General features: G+C 35.8%; 4 protein-coding genes and 1 long non-coding RNA gene across 7 annotated transcripts; 3 read left to right on the top strand and 2 right to left on the bottom strand.

Annotated features, from left to right (window-relative positions):
* The first annotated feature begins 439 nt into the window (after positions 1–439).
* LOC105791795 (protein LIM1) lies at positions 440–982 on the top strand. Its single transcript, XM_012620026.2, has 2 exons — positions 440–776; positions 880–982. Exons 1-2 carry the CDS (start codon positions 440–442, stop codon positions 894–896), a joined length of 354 nt encoding a protein of 117 aa, XP_012475480.1. The 3' UTR covers positions 897–982.
* Positions 983–1550: 568 nt separating this feature from the next.
* Positions 1551–3134, bottom strand: LOC105791794 (ras-related protein RABA4c). Its single transcript, XM_012620025.2, has 2 exons — positions 2658–3134; positions 1551–2389 (listed from the first exon to the last, which is right to left on the bottom strand). Exons 1-2 carry the CDS (start codon positions 2882–2884, stop codon positions 1927–1929), a joined length of 690 nt encoding a protein of 229 aa, XP_012475479.1. The 5' UTR covers positions 2885–3134; the 3' UTR covers positions 1551–1926.
* Positions 3135–5999: 2865 nt separating this feature from the next.
* On the top strand, positions 6000–6892 carry LOC128043091 (uncharacterized). The gene is made up of 2 exons (XR_008198754.1): positions 6000–6273; positions 6568–6892. It is a non-coding gene; the product is annotated as an uncharacterized LOC128043091 (long non-coding RNA).
* On the bottom strand, positions 6865–10399 carry LOC105793373 (SURP and G-patch domain-containing protein 1-like protein). Its single transcript, XM_052634955.1, is given in 11 exon segments — positions 6865–7134; positions 7290–7386; positions 7388–7451; positions 7754–7768; positions 7771–7935; positions 8014–8154; positions 8267–8410; positions 8703–8798; positions 8926–8991; positions 8994–9063; positions 9505–10399. Coding segments are annotated over 11 exon segments (1392 nt in total). The 5' UTR covers positions 9922–10399; the 3' UTR covers positions 6865–7017.
* Positions 10400–11602: 1203 nt separating this feature from the next.
* Positions 11603–14732, top strand: LOC105791793 (uncharacterized). 3 transcript variants are annotated; one of them, XM_012620024.2, is made up of 7 exons: positions 11603–12147; positions 12275–12348; positions 12446–12514; positions 12616–12674; positions 12992–13052; positions 13144–13197; positions 14242–14732. In XM_012620024.2, the coding sequence occupies exons 1-7, from the start codon at positions 11979–11981 to the stop codon at positions 14518–14520; spliced, it is 765 nt and encodes a 254-aa protein (XP_012475478.1). In that variant the 5' UTR covers positions 11603–11978; the 3' UTR covers positions 14521–14732. The 3 variants fall into 3 exon arrangements, with proteins under 3 accessions (XP_012475478.1, XP_052491194.1, XP_012475477.1); XM_012620023.2 differs by having other exon boundaries at positions 11611–12147; positions 12266–12348; XM_052635234.1 differs by lacking the exon at positions 13144–13197 and having other exon boundaries at positions 11608–12147; positions 12266–12348.
* The last annotated feature ends 70 nt before the right edge of the window (positions 14733–14802 follow it).

Raw genomic sequence — 14802 nt, 5'->3', positions numbered from 1 at the left:
AGAATTCAGAAACAACTCAAGGAGACGAAGTAACTTTATATCATGTGGCTGGCAACTTGCAAACATTTTTGATGCACCAAAATTCACTACCGTGATTGACATGAAAGCCATGCTTCAGAGCTGAACTCTTTTTTTCACAAGTTTAGGCAAAAAAAAGGTCCTGACAGTTTGGTTTACTAACTGTTTCAGTTTCATCACTGCAAGAAGTTTAAGCGAGATGATGGCATGAACTGTGTGATATGTGGTTAGGATAGAGGTACCTAATGGCATGATATGACATGGAATGACTGTTATTCATGTATGTATATATAGATATATAGACACCTGCATTTGAAGTGCAAGTGTGAAACATATAGTCCTTGTAGGAGGAAAGAGGGAAGTCTAAGCATTTCCAATATTCCAAGGGAGTGGAGATAAAGATAAGATCAAAAAATCAAATATGAAGCCGCTGCTGCTTCTTTTTGGGTCCAACTCCAACACCAAGTCCAAGGCTGTGCCTTTTATGGTGTTTGTGTTGGTCCTTACAGGTATGGTGGAACAAGGCGAGGGCACCACTTGTCACAGCACATTCTTGTCAGCACTGGTGCAGTTAATACCCTGCAGAGCAGCAGTTGCTCCCTTTAGCCGTATTCCACCAAGTGAGACTTGCTGCAATGCCATCAAAGCTCTGGGACAACCTTGTCTGTGTGTTCTTGTTAATGGTCCTCCCATAACTGGTGTGGATCGGAACATGGCCCGCCAGCTGCCTCAGAAATGTACTGCCAACTTCGAACCATGTATTCTTCCATTCCCCTCACCCTCTTTACAATCACTTGATTTATTTTTTTTCCTTGCATATTTCAACAAAGTAATAAATCTTTTTTTCTGATGCATGCGCAGGTGATGCAATGAAGTAGATGCATGTCTGACTTCTTTAAGAATAAAATTGTGCAGAGCTCCTCATCAGAACATTTCCCTGTTCGTACTATCTGTAGATTGCACAAAAATGAAAAGATTCATATATTATATCAAAAGATTGCTTAGTTAGTTGCATATTAAACAATATTTCCTTTTATAATAGACAGTTCATTGCCACTATTTTTCTTTTAAACATGCATGTGTGTTCTTTCTCTGTCAAACTATGATACTATACTTTATATTGATGAATTTAAACCATCAACTAACAACCTTGGAGCCCTTTTGCTTATATTGGAGAGTGCTATTCTGGTTGTATTCATAAACTTTGCTGTTTATCTCGTATTCGAGTCTTGTGGATGGAAAAACAATGATAGAAGAACTTTGCTTTCTTTAGAGGTTCAACTCTAAATTTAGTCGGAATCTAATGTGGCTATATATACCGTAAAGTCTCAGACAAAAAAGAAACTATTTTTTGGGTATAGTTGGACTTGGACGGAATGGATGGAATTATCACCATTCACCAATGGCGGTTAATTTATTGAAGCAGAAAACTTGAAATGTCTCCTCAACCCTCTGCCGTAGACCAGTAACAAAATCTTAGACTTGGACTAGACTAGATAATAGACTTCAATTATTTCCATTACACCAGAACATCGGAAATAAGAATGCTTTGTATAATTGTAATAAATTTGCCGTTTTGGCAACAATGACAGCTAAACCAAACCATCAGAACCACACAAGATTTCGAGTCAGATAGAGAGTACAAGACAAATCTTAATGTCAATACATTACATCTTTTTAATTTTTGAAGAAAAACCTATACATCTCTCTCTCTCTCTCTCTCTCTATGTGAGTGTGTATATATATATATATATATATATATCAATCAACTAGGGGAAGGGGTGTTGCAATACAAACTCTACACGTGATCAGGCAGACAAGGAAGGGGTGATTTTATAAAAGTAAGATTAAAAAGACCTGCTAGAAAGAAGAGACAACACATAGAGAAGGGTTCAGTTCCCCCTATGGCTATGATGATGACGCACAGCAACTGAAACTCTTTCCTCCAGAACCAGATTGTGGTTGGGGACCAGGGACAACAATGGTGGTTCCCTTGAGAAGTGATGCATTACCCCCGGATTCTTCTTGTTCATCATTGGCTACCAGGTTTTTCTTGCTGATGACTCGGTAAATCTCTGTTACAACAGTAAGGAAAGCCGATTCGACATTAGTGGCCTCAAGGGCTGAAGTCTCCATGAAGAAGAGGCTTTCCCTTTGGGCGAATTCCTTAGCATCCTCTATGGGAACAGCTCTAAGGGAGGCAAGGTCAGACTTGTTGCCCACAAGCATAATCACAATGTTTTTATCAGCATGTCCACGCAATTCCTCTAACCACTTGGCAACATGATCAAATGACTGACGCTTAGTTATGTCATACACCAGCATTGCCCCCACTGCTCCTCTGTAGTATGCACTTGTTACCGCCCGGTACCTGTGTTCCATCAACCACCATTATCAACATATCATACATACCGTACATATATATATATACATAGTTTCACCTATTATCAAGTTCAATTATGACTGACCAAATACAGTCAGAAATCAAAGAGAAACCAATCCTCTAATCTAAGGTCTCAAGCTTTTTAGCAACATAGATATTTTCAATGGTTGATAAGGGGCATCGTCCCAATTCCCATAAACAATAGCAGTAAAAATGAGTAATAGGAAAAGGGTTTGTATGTATAAAGTATATATACCTTTCTTGACCAGCAGTATCCCAAATCTGAGCCTTGACGGATTTATGATCGATAAGCAAAGTTTTAGTTTGGAATTCGACGCCGATGGTGGCCTTGGAATCGATATTGAATTCGTTTCTTGTGAAGCGGGATAAGAGCTGCGATTTCCCCACAGCAGAGTCTCCTATCAGCACCACTTTGAACACGTAATCTATCTTTTGATCGAAACCCCTTTGCAAACTAGACATTTCTTCTATTTCAGTTGGCAGCAAAGCTCAAAAAAGAGTTTCTCGATCTACCCACACCAGGATTTGCGAACTGACCCTGTCCCTAACTTCCAACAACAAGTCTTCACGGACGACTCTTATTACCAACAAACAGCAGAGACAAAAAAGAGTTTGGGGTTTCCACTTTCTTGGAAAGTCAAGGCAAAACACAAGAGCTTTGGACAATCGACATTCTAGCGACCGGGTCGAAGGGAAAAAAAATACTCGACGGATTCTCACTATCTGCCAACAACAATAAACTAAGGGTATATTTTATTATACATCCTCTAATTTTGACTTTTGGTCCCCAAAACTTATATAACATTCTAATTGAATCCTCTTCCATCCGACGTTAATTGCCTGCTTAAATTTACGACATGGAGAGCTTGAATTTGATGGTGTAATATCAACTTTTTTTTATTATTTTTTTAACGCGTTAAATTTAAATTGTTTATGCGGTTGGTATATACATATTTACAATTTGAATTGCATGTTATATTTCATGCCAAATTCAAACTAACATTTAATGCTTGAATTGACAAATAGTCTAATAAAAGAACTTAATTGATAAAATACTAATACTATAAGCATTTTGTTTTGAAATTTAATAATTTATAGACCAATTTAAAATTTGGGTAATAGTTTGGGACCTTGGGTGAGCCATAAAATGATACAAAGGTAATTACATTTTAAATAATAATTTGTTTAAATAAATTAGGTAGATAATTATGTATGGATTACCTATGATGTAACTTAAAAGGTAAACTATATTTATTGTTTGATAACTAAAAAGAATTGCATATTTATTGTTAATAATTTGTTTATTTATTTTTAGTAATTATAAGGTTAAAATATGTCATAAATCCTTATTTTTTCAAAATTAAGAATTTAATCTCTATATTTCTACTTTTTTAATTTTAATTTTTCTATTTTTCAAATTTTAAAATTCAAATTCAACTATTAACACTCTTAAATTTTTAAAATTTGTTGTTATGAAATCTCATTTAACTTGAATTTAATAAAAAAATTAACAGTATTAATAATTAGACCTGAATTAAAAAATCTAAAAATAGAGCGATTAAATTTCTAATTTTCGAAAAAGTATGTGGCACATTTTAACCTTACATTAATTAATTATGACTTAACTCCGGATAATAATTACTAGTACATACATGCCACTGTTTAGCCACAGAAAAAGCGTGTTCCTATAATTCTGTTGTTTTTAGCTTAAATTGTGGGGCAGCCCAATGACCGGAACTCGCATGTTGGTTCAGGCATACATTCTGTCTCAATTCCTTAATTAATTTAATATATTGTTGTCTGTTTCAAACCTTCAACAATTTATATTGTTGACACTATTTTTTATGAAAACGGGGTCGACTTGAATTTTAAAAATAAAAACGAAAATAAGAGTCGCCACAATCTTTTTTTATGAGGTGTGATCGGGCCACCTCGAAAAGTGGTTGTTTTTAATAAATAATTTGATTTTATTAAAACAACGATTTTGGGTCCACGAAATTCAGGAAAACGGGTTCGGGAGTCGGTTATGTGCGAGGAAATATTAGCACCCTCGTAACGCCCAAAAATTGGTACCTAGTTGATTAATTAGCGTGTGTCGAAGATTGAAAATTTTGAATGATTTTAAAAATACGATCATTTATTGAAATGTTGAAAATTTTCGAGAAAATGACATATTTCATGTTAATCGAGAGAAAGAATTATATCCAGTAAGTTAAGACACAATATCTTGAATTTCCGATGCGTGAATGGATGCCAAAAATTTACTTATTTAAAAAATATTTAGCTATCTCGGATTTAAAAAAAATGGATCATGCCCAGTAAATTAGGACACGATCTTTTCTTAATTAATGTTAACTTTAAAAAACGCTTGAGTTAAGGAGCAAAGGTCTACTCGTCCCGCGATAACAATATGTCACATCTCGTAAGTTAGGACACGACATTTGAATCCTCGAGAATGAATTTGCCTTTGATTTTTATTGAAATTTTATGTGTTTGGAAATTTAAAAGGATATTTTGCTATTTAGGTTTAACGAGAAAATTGAGACCCAGTAAGTTAGGGTACAATTTCTCGAATCTCAAAAACGCAAAATATTACCTTAATTTAAAACTTTTTCCTTTTTTTGAACAATGAGTGAAAGTCGATGAAATATCTATCAATATGCACGTAATTTATTTGATTATGCTTTTAAAAGAAATCGTTCAATATGTACAAAAAGGTTATGCATGACTCGTAACGATAGTAACATACGTTCACAATAATTATAACATAATATGCATCACAAAATATACATATAGCATTGGTACCAATGAATCTTAATGCTAACATGCATGAATAATAATACAAGTAACCATATAACAATAACAATAACAATAATAACAATAACGATAAAGATAATACTAAAGAATCTGAAAATATTTGAAAATTGGCAAGTAACTAAATAATGAAATGATAGTAATAATAATGACATAAATAAAATAAACAAACCAATACACGTATATTAAAAGAATGAATAATAAATAAAAATAATGGTGTAAGTTTGATTAAAAATTGAAAATAAATAAATAACAAACAAAAAAAATATTAATGAAACTGTTTTTTTCTTTTTTAAAAAAATAAAAAATAAAAAATTTAATTAAACAGGCCAAGGACCGGATTGAAATCAGTATAAAATTCAAGGTTTAAATTGCAAATAAATAAAACAGGGTTGCCAGGGGACTGAAATGAAACACGCTCAAAGCGCGTGGGATTTTCAGAGAAAAATTCCCCAGTCCCGAAACGTAGCGTTTCAGCTGAGGGACTGCGTGTGGTCTAAGGACCAAATCGAAACAGAAGCAAAATTCGCAGCCAAAATCAGAAAAACTAAAAAGGACCAGATCACGCTATGCTGCAAAATCCGAGGGACCAATCACGCGAATAGCCCATTCATCGCAAACACGCGGATCCTGTGGACTGCTGGGTCGGGTTTTCGGGTCTTAGGTAAAACGGCGTCGTTTTGGCTACTGATGCTAAAGTCCAAAACGGCGCCGTATTGACCCCATATAAAGATAGAAAAATAATAATAAAAAAGCTAAACTTTCATTAAAAAAAAAAAAACCAAAACAGAGAGCCCTCTCAGTCTCCCTTGGTCTCTCTCAGCCTTCCCCTGGCCGGCCATGGTTGCCACCGTAACGCCGCCGTGGCCGGTGGCCGGCGCTGCGCGAAAGGGCGGTTTTAGCCCCGCTTTAGATCCCGCTCGAAGGACAAGCCTTCTTGACCCAAAAGGCCAAAGGAAAAGGGGGTTTCACACCCCTTTTGGTCCGATTTCGGCGACCAAAACGGCCTCCGGCGATGGCTTGTGGGACCATTCCAGGTAGTCTCTTCCCTTTTCCTCCTTTTTTATTTCTTTGTTAATCGTTTTAGGATGATTTGTAAAAAGAATTAGTAAAAAAAAAAAGTAAATAAAAAGGAAAAAACGAAGAGAGAACAGCAACCTTTTAAACTTCTATTATGCTTTTTTGATTTCTAATGTGCGTAAAAAAAACATAAGTCACAGATTAGGGCTTTTATAGCCTGATTACAAACTCTCTGATCATAATTTTTTTGTCGTTTTGCTATTTGTTTGTTGTTTTTTGTTTCTGCTGTTGCGGGTGGCTCTCTCTGGCAGGTGATCTGACGCGCGTGGAGGGCCGACGATAGGTGAGCAGCTGCGGTGGCGTGCGCAGGAGGCGTGCGGCGCTGGGGCTGGGCAGAGGCAGGAGCGGCGGCCAGCGGCAGCTAGGGATTTTTTTGCTGAAAGTTTGTTTTGCATTTGGGCTAGGGTTTCTGTTATTGGGCCATAGGAAATTTGGGCTGTAATGGACTGTGGTCTTTTGTTTATTTTTGGTTTATTTCGTTGGGCCCGGACAAAAATGGGCAATTACATATATCATTTGATGGAATTAGTATTGAGGAAAAAAATTCCTACGTAAAATTAACAAACGTTTTTCCCATTGAGACAGACTTTTTCAAATGAACAAAGAATCTGCTAATGACAATTTTGGGATAATGAGATGTGCTTTTATGTGTTCAAATAAGCAAATCAAAGACCCCGCCCTAATCAAATGGCAACCTTTTCTTAAAAAAGGAAGAAACAACTACCGAGTTGAGCATATGCTTTCTTTCTATTGAAACACAGCCGCCTTGAGCCTCCCAGTGGTTCCATGAAGTAATAGTATGATTTTCGAGGATTGTTCTGCATAAAACAGGCCAAAATTATTATTACATCAAGCCTTAGCCAAATATGCCTCCTCATTAACTCTCTGTTAGACAGCCATGATAGTAGGAATTGCACCATAGGTTAGATCAAATCTTTTTAATTATAATGAAAAACAAATAAGAAGCAAATACCAGTGAATTTGGTCTATATCGATAACCAAGCATCATCCGCTTCTTATACTGCTCGTATATATCATCATATGGAGTCACCTCTCCTGGATGATGAGCACATCTTTACATCACCAGCCATTATTGGATCTGAAATACCATTTTTAGAGCTTCCTAATCCCTCCCCTGAAAACCATGCACAAAGGGAAAAATGAATGCACCTCATAACAAAAGGTATCTCTTTTGTTGGCAGCAGTAGTCCAAGGACTAAATCATTGCAGATTTGCAGAAAGAGCATAAGGTCAAGGTCACCTCTGCTAAGCTAATGATAATTTCCACAAACACTTACATCATTCATCTTTGGCAATTTGTCATAACTCAATTACCATAATCCATTATTTAAACCAGTATTTAAAACAGAATTCAAAACTGTGGGTTAACACAGGCTGAACAAGCATACAAGAGAGAGTAAAGATAAAAAAAAGCACCTTCTTTCCAACCTATTTTGATAAGAGTTTATGCCCAACATTATCAGCTTGAATCTTTGCCTTCTCCGCAGTTTCCCTAGCAGTCTTTCATGCGGCAGCATCATTGCAGGCAGCCAAGAACTTTTCAAGCTATTTGGGTGGGATATAATCACCCATGTGATGACCTTTCTTAATAGGAGCATCTGCTAAGCCAGCAAAATAAAAGCAATGTGTCTAAGGAGCAAAACAAAGAATACACTTCAATCAGGGATAAAATTCACCTTGAAGAGGAGGAGGTGGCAGCATCTCATCTTTAGGCTGCTTAGGCAGTCTCATCTTCTCTTCCTCAGCAGCCTTCTTCATGTAAAACTCCATCATTGTTATTGGATCTGCGGCTGGTGGTGCACTGGATGGACCTGCAACTTAGAAATGAATGTATATATAACATCAGGCAAACAAAATTGTCCATTCCCAAATTAAGGTGATGATGTATCACTTAAAAAACCTAACAGCAGTATCTCATGCATTATTTACTTGATTTTCCTACTGATGTCACAGAAGATCTAGGCTCCTCATTGTTCTCATACAAAGCAGAGGCAGGCGTTCGATAGCTTGATTGCTGCAGAACTGATCTACAGGAGCTGCTCTTAGACTTTGAAGCTGAAATGCCAGTACCACCTAGATAAAGCATTTATCAAGTCAGTACAGAAGGATGAAAAATATCCCTTTTAGATATTCAACAATCTGATATTTGTTAAGATCTGTGAAGTCATTTCCTAGCCTAATTGTTCATGCCTCTATCTATTTTATCTGGCGTAGAAACAGAATAAGTGAAGAACAAGGCAAACAAGGCAAAAGAAACTTTTCACTTCAAAGAGAACCCAAAAAAATGCTTTTAGATCTCCAAGCAGCCAACCTCAAAGTGTTGCTACCTAACCTTATGACCAAGGCAGGAGAAAGACAATAATACCACTTTGCGATTCCTTGTTCTGTAAAAGAGCTTTTTCCTCTTCAGCAAGCCGGTATTCATAGTATTTGTAATCAGAACAGCTTGTCGAAAAGGAACCTGGAGACCACAATATTAAATACACAAAACATAGGAACCAAAAAGGGAAGCAGAAAGGAACAAATAGAATGCATTCATACACGTAGGCACAGAGCATAATGAGCCAAAAAATGATGCAAAAGTGCACCTACTTGAAGGGTGTCTCCAGGGTTTTTCTGACGTGTAACATGTTCAAACCGCCATCCATTTTTGCAACAAAACTTGCTAGTTTGTCTGCAACTTTCTTCACAATAGGATCGGTTGGGGAAGGTGGTGCTGCACGTCACTTATAAAACTGATTAATACCAAGAGAATGAAGAAGAGAATGCAAATTACTCTTGTAGCAGGCAGGCGACATATTCCAAATCTTTCGTTGAACATTCTTTCCACCAATGTTGTTTGGTACTTAAGGCATAAGATGCATTCACGAGATGAGAAATATTCAAGAAATTTTGCTCTCTTCCTCAACCACTTTCAGTTCAGAGAAGACTTACCGCCAGATGACTTCATAAATCATAGCAGTTAATTAAGGGGACTATTTAACTCAGACACCGATAAAACGTTTCTTAATGAGAACAAATATAGATTAGTAATTCAAATATTCACGAACTCATTCTAGTTGCAAACTTGGCATCGTATCAGACATGCAGCCTAAGCATGTAAACTCCCAAAGGACTACCCAAGTCATAAAAAGCAACACAACAAGATAGATAAAAGCAGAAATTACCACCATCCACTTTTTTTATCCTTGTCCAGAGGCATCTGGTAGACCCAACTTTTTCCGTTTAAGCGGTCTGTCATCTGAAAACTTCCCTGCAGCTTGGTCCTCCTCCTCCTCATCATCTGCAGCCAACTTGAGAGGAGGTGCCACGAGCTTTGGTTTCTGCTTCAAGCTGAATGCAAGTTTGCCTCCGGAAGAAATTTGGGTGGTCTTATGTGAATCACTGGACTTACATTCCATGGCTATTTTGTTAGGGGCAATGGCAGGTTTGGAAGCTGAAGACCCTTTTACAAATTTGGGGGGTTTAGATTCTTCTAAAGCTGCAGCCTTGTCTTTTACATCCTTCTGTTGTTGAAGCTGTTTAAACCTCTCCATAAAGGAACCATCGTTAACAAAAAGGCTAGATGGCACTCCTTTCTCCATGGGGAAAGAGCCAACAACACTTGCTGGATAAGTAAAGGCTCTGAGCTATTCAGATATTGCAGCGGTAGGTCTTAAGGTTTGAATTTATAATAAGAGTAAGAGATGGTATTACATTTACACAAAATGTTTCACCCTTCAAATAAAACATACACACATTTGGCAAAAGCAGAATTGAGAACTAAAGAGGCACATCGATAAATTCCCAGTTCTCGAGGATAACCAGTGTCTGATCAGTCAGATAAACAACACTTCAATTTGACTTTTCTCCATCCAAAAACCCAAAGGGCAGATAAACCATTAGCATTTAGCTGGACATAATTCTTCGTAAATTAACAGCAGAGATATGAAGCATGGGTAGCATCCGATACGCCCGAATAAGACAACTAAAAGCATTCTTAATCCAGATAAACTGAACTAAGAAAATAAAACAAAGGGATAAAAGGGGCGCAGTCGATCTAGCCGCTGATGGATTGGGTTGGGTTGGGTTGGGTTGGGTTGGAGTGAGGTTTATATAAAGTATATAGATTAATTTTTTTTAGTCAGGGTAGCCTAAAAACTAGATTTACTTTTTTTTTTTTTAAATTCGCTCGAAAAAACAAATTCGGTCCGACCCAATTTATTCATATTTAATTTTTTTAAAAATATAATACCTTAGTTAAAAGAAAAAGAAATCATTTGGTATTCTAAAATGAATGAATGGGAAAATTAGTTAAGGAGTCGTTATCAATACGATTTATTTTAAAGTAGATAACTTAAATTAGTACCATGACAATAGTAAAATAAAGTCAATCAGCACTAGAGGTGCTCATGGGCCGGGCGGCCAGGCCCGGCCCGGCCCGGCCCGACGGCCCGCCCGAAATATGAGAGGGTTTGGGTAAAAATATAGGCTCGAAATATGGGTTTGGGCAAAAAAATGAGGCCCGTTTAGAAAATGGGCCGGGCCTCGGGCACAACTTTTTCGGCCCCGGCCCGGCCCGATTTAATAAATATATATTTTTTAATTTTAAAATATTTTTTACATACTTTTTTAATTTTTTTAAATTTTAAAATACTTTTTTAAATTTTTTAATTTTAAAATATTTTAAAAATACTTTTTTAATTTTTTTAATTTTAAAATATTTTAAAAATATATTAAAAATACTTTTTTTAATTTTTTAAAATTTTTAAAATAAAAATGGGCCGGGCCGGGTCGGGCTTATGATTTTTTCCCGGGCCAGGCCTGGGCAAAATCTTAGGCCCATATTTCGGGCCGGGCTGGGCCAGGGCCTAGAACCCGGGCCAAAATTTTTTATGGGTCCGGCCCGAACCGGCCCATGAGCACCTCTAATCAGCACTATCTAACTCAAAATAAAGATTTAACAAAATAAAATTTAGATGAAAAAGAAATATTAATTCATTATCTTAACAAAGATTAAAATAATTTTTTAACACATTAAAATACTTATAATTAAATTTATATTAAATGTTTTATTATATTAAAAAACTAAAATAAATATAATAAATATTTTAATGTATTAAATATAAATTATAAATTTTTTAGATTTTGTACAATAAATTTAATTATTATTAGATTAATAATTTAATATAAATATTATTTAATATATAATTAATATAATATTGTTTTATAACATTGGGTGTCGAGAAAAATATTTACTCAAAATCTAACCCATAAAAAAAATGATCTTAAATTTCTCGATTGAGCAAAGAAAAAAGAAAAGAAAGGAGACCTGTATCTGGTTAAGATTGAGTGGAAGAGGCAGAGGGTATCGTCGTTCTGATCTGAGCCACCCAGCCTTCATTTCCAACCCTTTATTTTATTTTTTATTTTTATAAAGGAAGGAGGACATTAGGAAAGGTAGCAGGCCAAGGCCAAGAGGGTTAAAGAGAAAAAGAAGAAGAGAAACTGGGTTATTTACTTTGTGATAGTAATTAGTAAGTAATATGTATTAGTGAAGTTATCCAGTGATCCCACCCAGAGAGAGAGAAAGGTCAAACCCAATAGGTGTAGCATTTTATCTGTATTGGTATCTGTCTCTCTTTTGAGCATAAGAGCAAGAATGAGAGCAGTCTCATATTATTCCCAATCCCATCTTCTTCAAAGCCTAAGACATATTAACGATACTTCTTCTCTTTCTTTATTCCCAAACTTTCGCCCTTCTTCCCTACGCATACCACACCTCTCTTCTTTCTCTAATACCAGGGCTGACACTCACACTAAGACTAAGAGTAAGACCGTTTTCTCTCTCCACTGATATATGTATATATGCTTGTTTTTTGTTCTTAATTAATTAAGTTCACTGCCTTTCTTAATCTTCTTTCTTTGTGGGCTTGGCTGTTGCTGAAGTTGAAACAGGAAATGGGAACAACTCTCTGCCTGCCCCTGACCCCCAACAAAAATTGCTTCAAGTCGTCTTAGTTTCTCCTCAGGTATCTACTGTATTTTTCATCTTTAACATGTTATAGCTCATATACAAGCACCTCTACTTAATTGTTTTCCCTTTTCTGCCCTTGCCCATCCCTTCAGATTCCTGGAAATGCAGGTTGCATTGCAAGAACATGCGCTGCCTCAGCTGTTGCCCTTCACCTTGTTGGGGTATCTTTTCCTCTTCTCTTCTCTCTTTTTTGTTTTACTTTTCTTATTTTTGCCAACCTTGACCTTTTATTTAAGATGCTTCTGCTGTTGTATTTTTTCAGCCATTAGGATTTAAAGTGGATGATACTAAATTAAAACGTGCTGGACTGGATTACTGGCCGTATCCTCCCATATTTGTGTTCTCTACATACCCTTTTTCCAGTTGAATGAAATGCATGGACACCCTTTCTCTCTATTTTCAATTTAAGATTCTATTCGAATTGGGCACTTCCTAATTGTTCATCAGTTCATAGTACAGTTTGGCATATATTTTTCTATCCTCACAAACAAGTTTTCATATATAAATTATAGCCTCAAAGGCTTCCCATTTAGCATAGTTTACAAAGATTGACCCAAATCGCATTTGATCCACTTCATTTTCCTTCCAACTCTGAAATATCTCCTGCTCTCCTGTTTTCACCAATAACTTGATGTCAGATATGTTGTTGTTAGAGTACATGGCTCATGGGCAGAGTTTCAAAACTATTTCAAGCAACAGGTTTTTCTCTTCCTGTCCCAACAATGGATTAGAAATGTTCTGTATCTTTTGTCATTAATTTCCTCCAAATATATTTGTTCCTATGATAAAGGAAGGGGATAAGCGTTTGCTGGCTTTTACTAAAAGAGGAACAGCAATTCATTCAGTATGCTTTCTTTTCTTTTTATACTCTATGATATGACCATTTGAAATGCTAGAATTATCTTTTTTTTCTGTCTTGCTATCATCACTTGATGTTCTTTTCCACCCTATATTTTATGTTACTGTTAATTGCTAGCACTTAGGTTGCAATCTTTAAGATACTATTAAGTTTCCTGATAAACATTCAGCCTAGAGTCTCTAAATCTTTTATGGCCCTCGTTTAAATATCTTGTAAAGAGGTCAATCAAAGTGCTAAATTTGATCTATCTATGCATTTATCCTATGTTGGACGACAGCCATCTAAGTACTATATTGGTGCTTATTATAAGTCATTGGAATCTTGCAGAGGCATTGGTTGTCAATGAATTCAAACAAGGGCTAGTCTGTTCTTGGTTGCAACGAGTGTTCCAATCTTTCATGACTTGGAATAAACTGATCTAACTTTGATTATCATTACCAAATGACAATTTTCTGTAACTAGAAAATCATTGAATTCACTGCAACTGCTAGATAATGAATGTGAAAATATGACACTGACTTTGTTTCTCTACCTTTTTGACGAGATAAAAGGAGAGTCGGAAAATTTAGGTTAAACTTAACTAACTAGCTGGTCTCTGCACTATAGGCTTAGGAGCAAAATCAGTCACTCTACTATGAAAGTGAGGAACCTAGTTCTTGTACATTTAATTTTAAAGCAAATAGGAAAATCGTAAGCAATTGTAATTTTGAACATTAAAATTGCTGATTTATTGTGTTTTAAGTGACATGAAAATAATTAAGCAATTTAGTAGTTGTCTTGTCTTAAGAAATGTTAGAATTTTGGGTTTTTTTCTATTTTGTGTCAAAACATGAAAATAAGCATTTTTAACCATTTAAGGTTATTTTCATTTGAAATTTTACCCATTTACTTTAAAGCTGAATTGCTCATGTTTATAGTAGATGGACTGCTCCGGTTAAATTATGCTCTTAGGCGACCAATGACTATGATAAAGTTAATTTTGCATCCTAAGGGTTAGTTTTAATTATAACTTGACATTGTGTGTTGCAGGACTTTTCGTATAGAAAAGGTGATTATTTGATATTCGGCTCAGAAACTTGTGGCCTGCCTCCTGATGTGTTGTTAGATTGCAAAAGTGAAACCTTTGGTGGTGGAACCATACGGATTCCAATGGTTGAGACTTATGTTAGATGTCTGAATCTCTCTGTGAGTGTTGGTATTGCTGTGTATGAAGCTTCAAGACAGCTCAACTATGAACAGCTTCAAGTGCCCTCTACAAATTCTGGTGATTTTGAACAATCATTACTTACTGAGGATATTTTTGCTTGATTTGCTGCATCCATCCATGCCAATTTTTAATCTCAATCGCTAGAGATTTTTTCAAGTGAGGATGAAACAGAGTTTTTTTTTCACTAACTTCTTTTTTAAAAACAGGTTCCAAATCTATTTAACGCCTTTGTAGCTATATATTTGTATCTTACATTATGATTATGTTAGAAAAAGAAAAACCATAAGCTTAATTTGTGGTTTGCCTCCTTCAACTTTTGCTTCTTTTCTATTTTTTGTCAGGTAAATCAATTTCCTTTGTGTTCTTGGGCTCTTGTTCTTTTA

The sequence above is a fragment of the Gossypium raimondii genome, chromosome 8, assembly GCF_025698545.1.
Source record: "Gossypium raimondii isolate GPD5lz chromosome 8, ASM2569854v1, whole genome shotgun sequence".
Classification (NCBI taxonomy): Eukaryota; Viridiplantae; Streptophyta; class Magnoliopsida; order Malvales; family Malvaceae; genus Gossypium; species Gossypium raimondii.
This window is presented reverse-complemented; position numbering and strand designations above follow the sequence as displayed.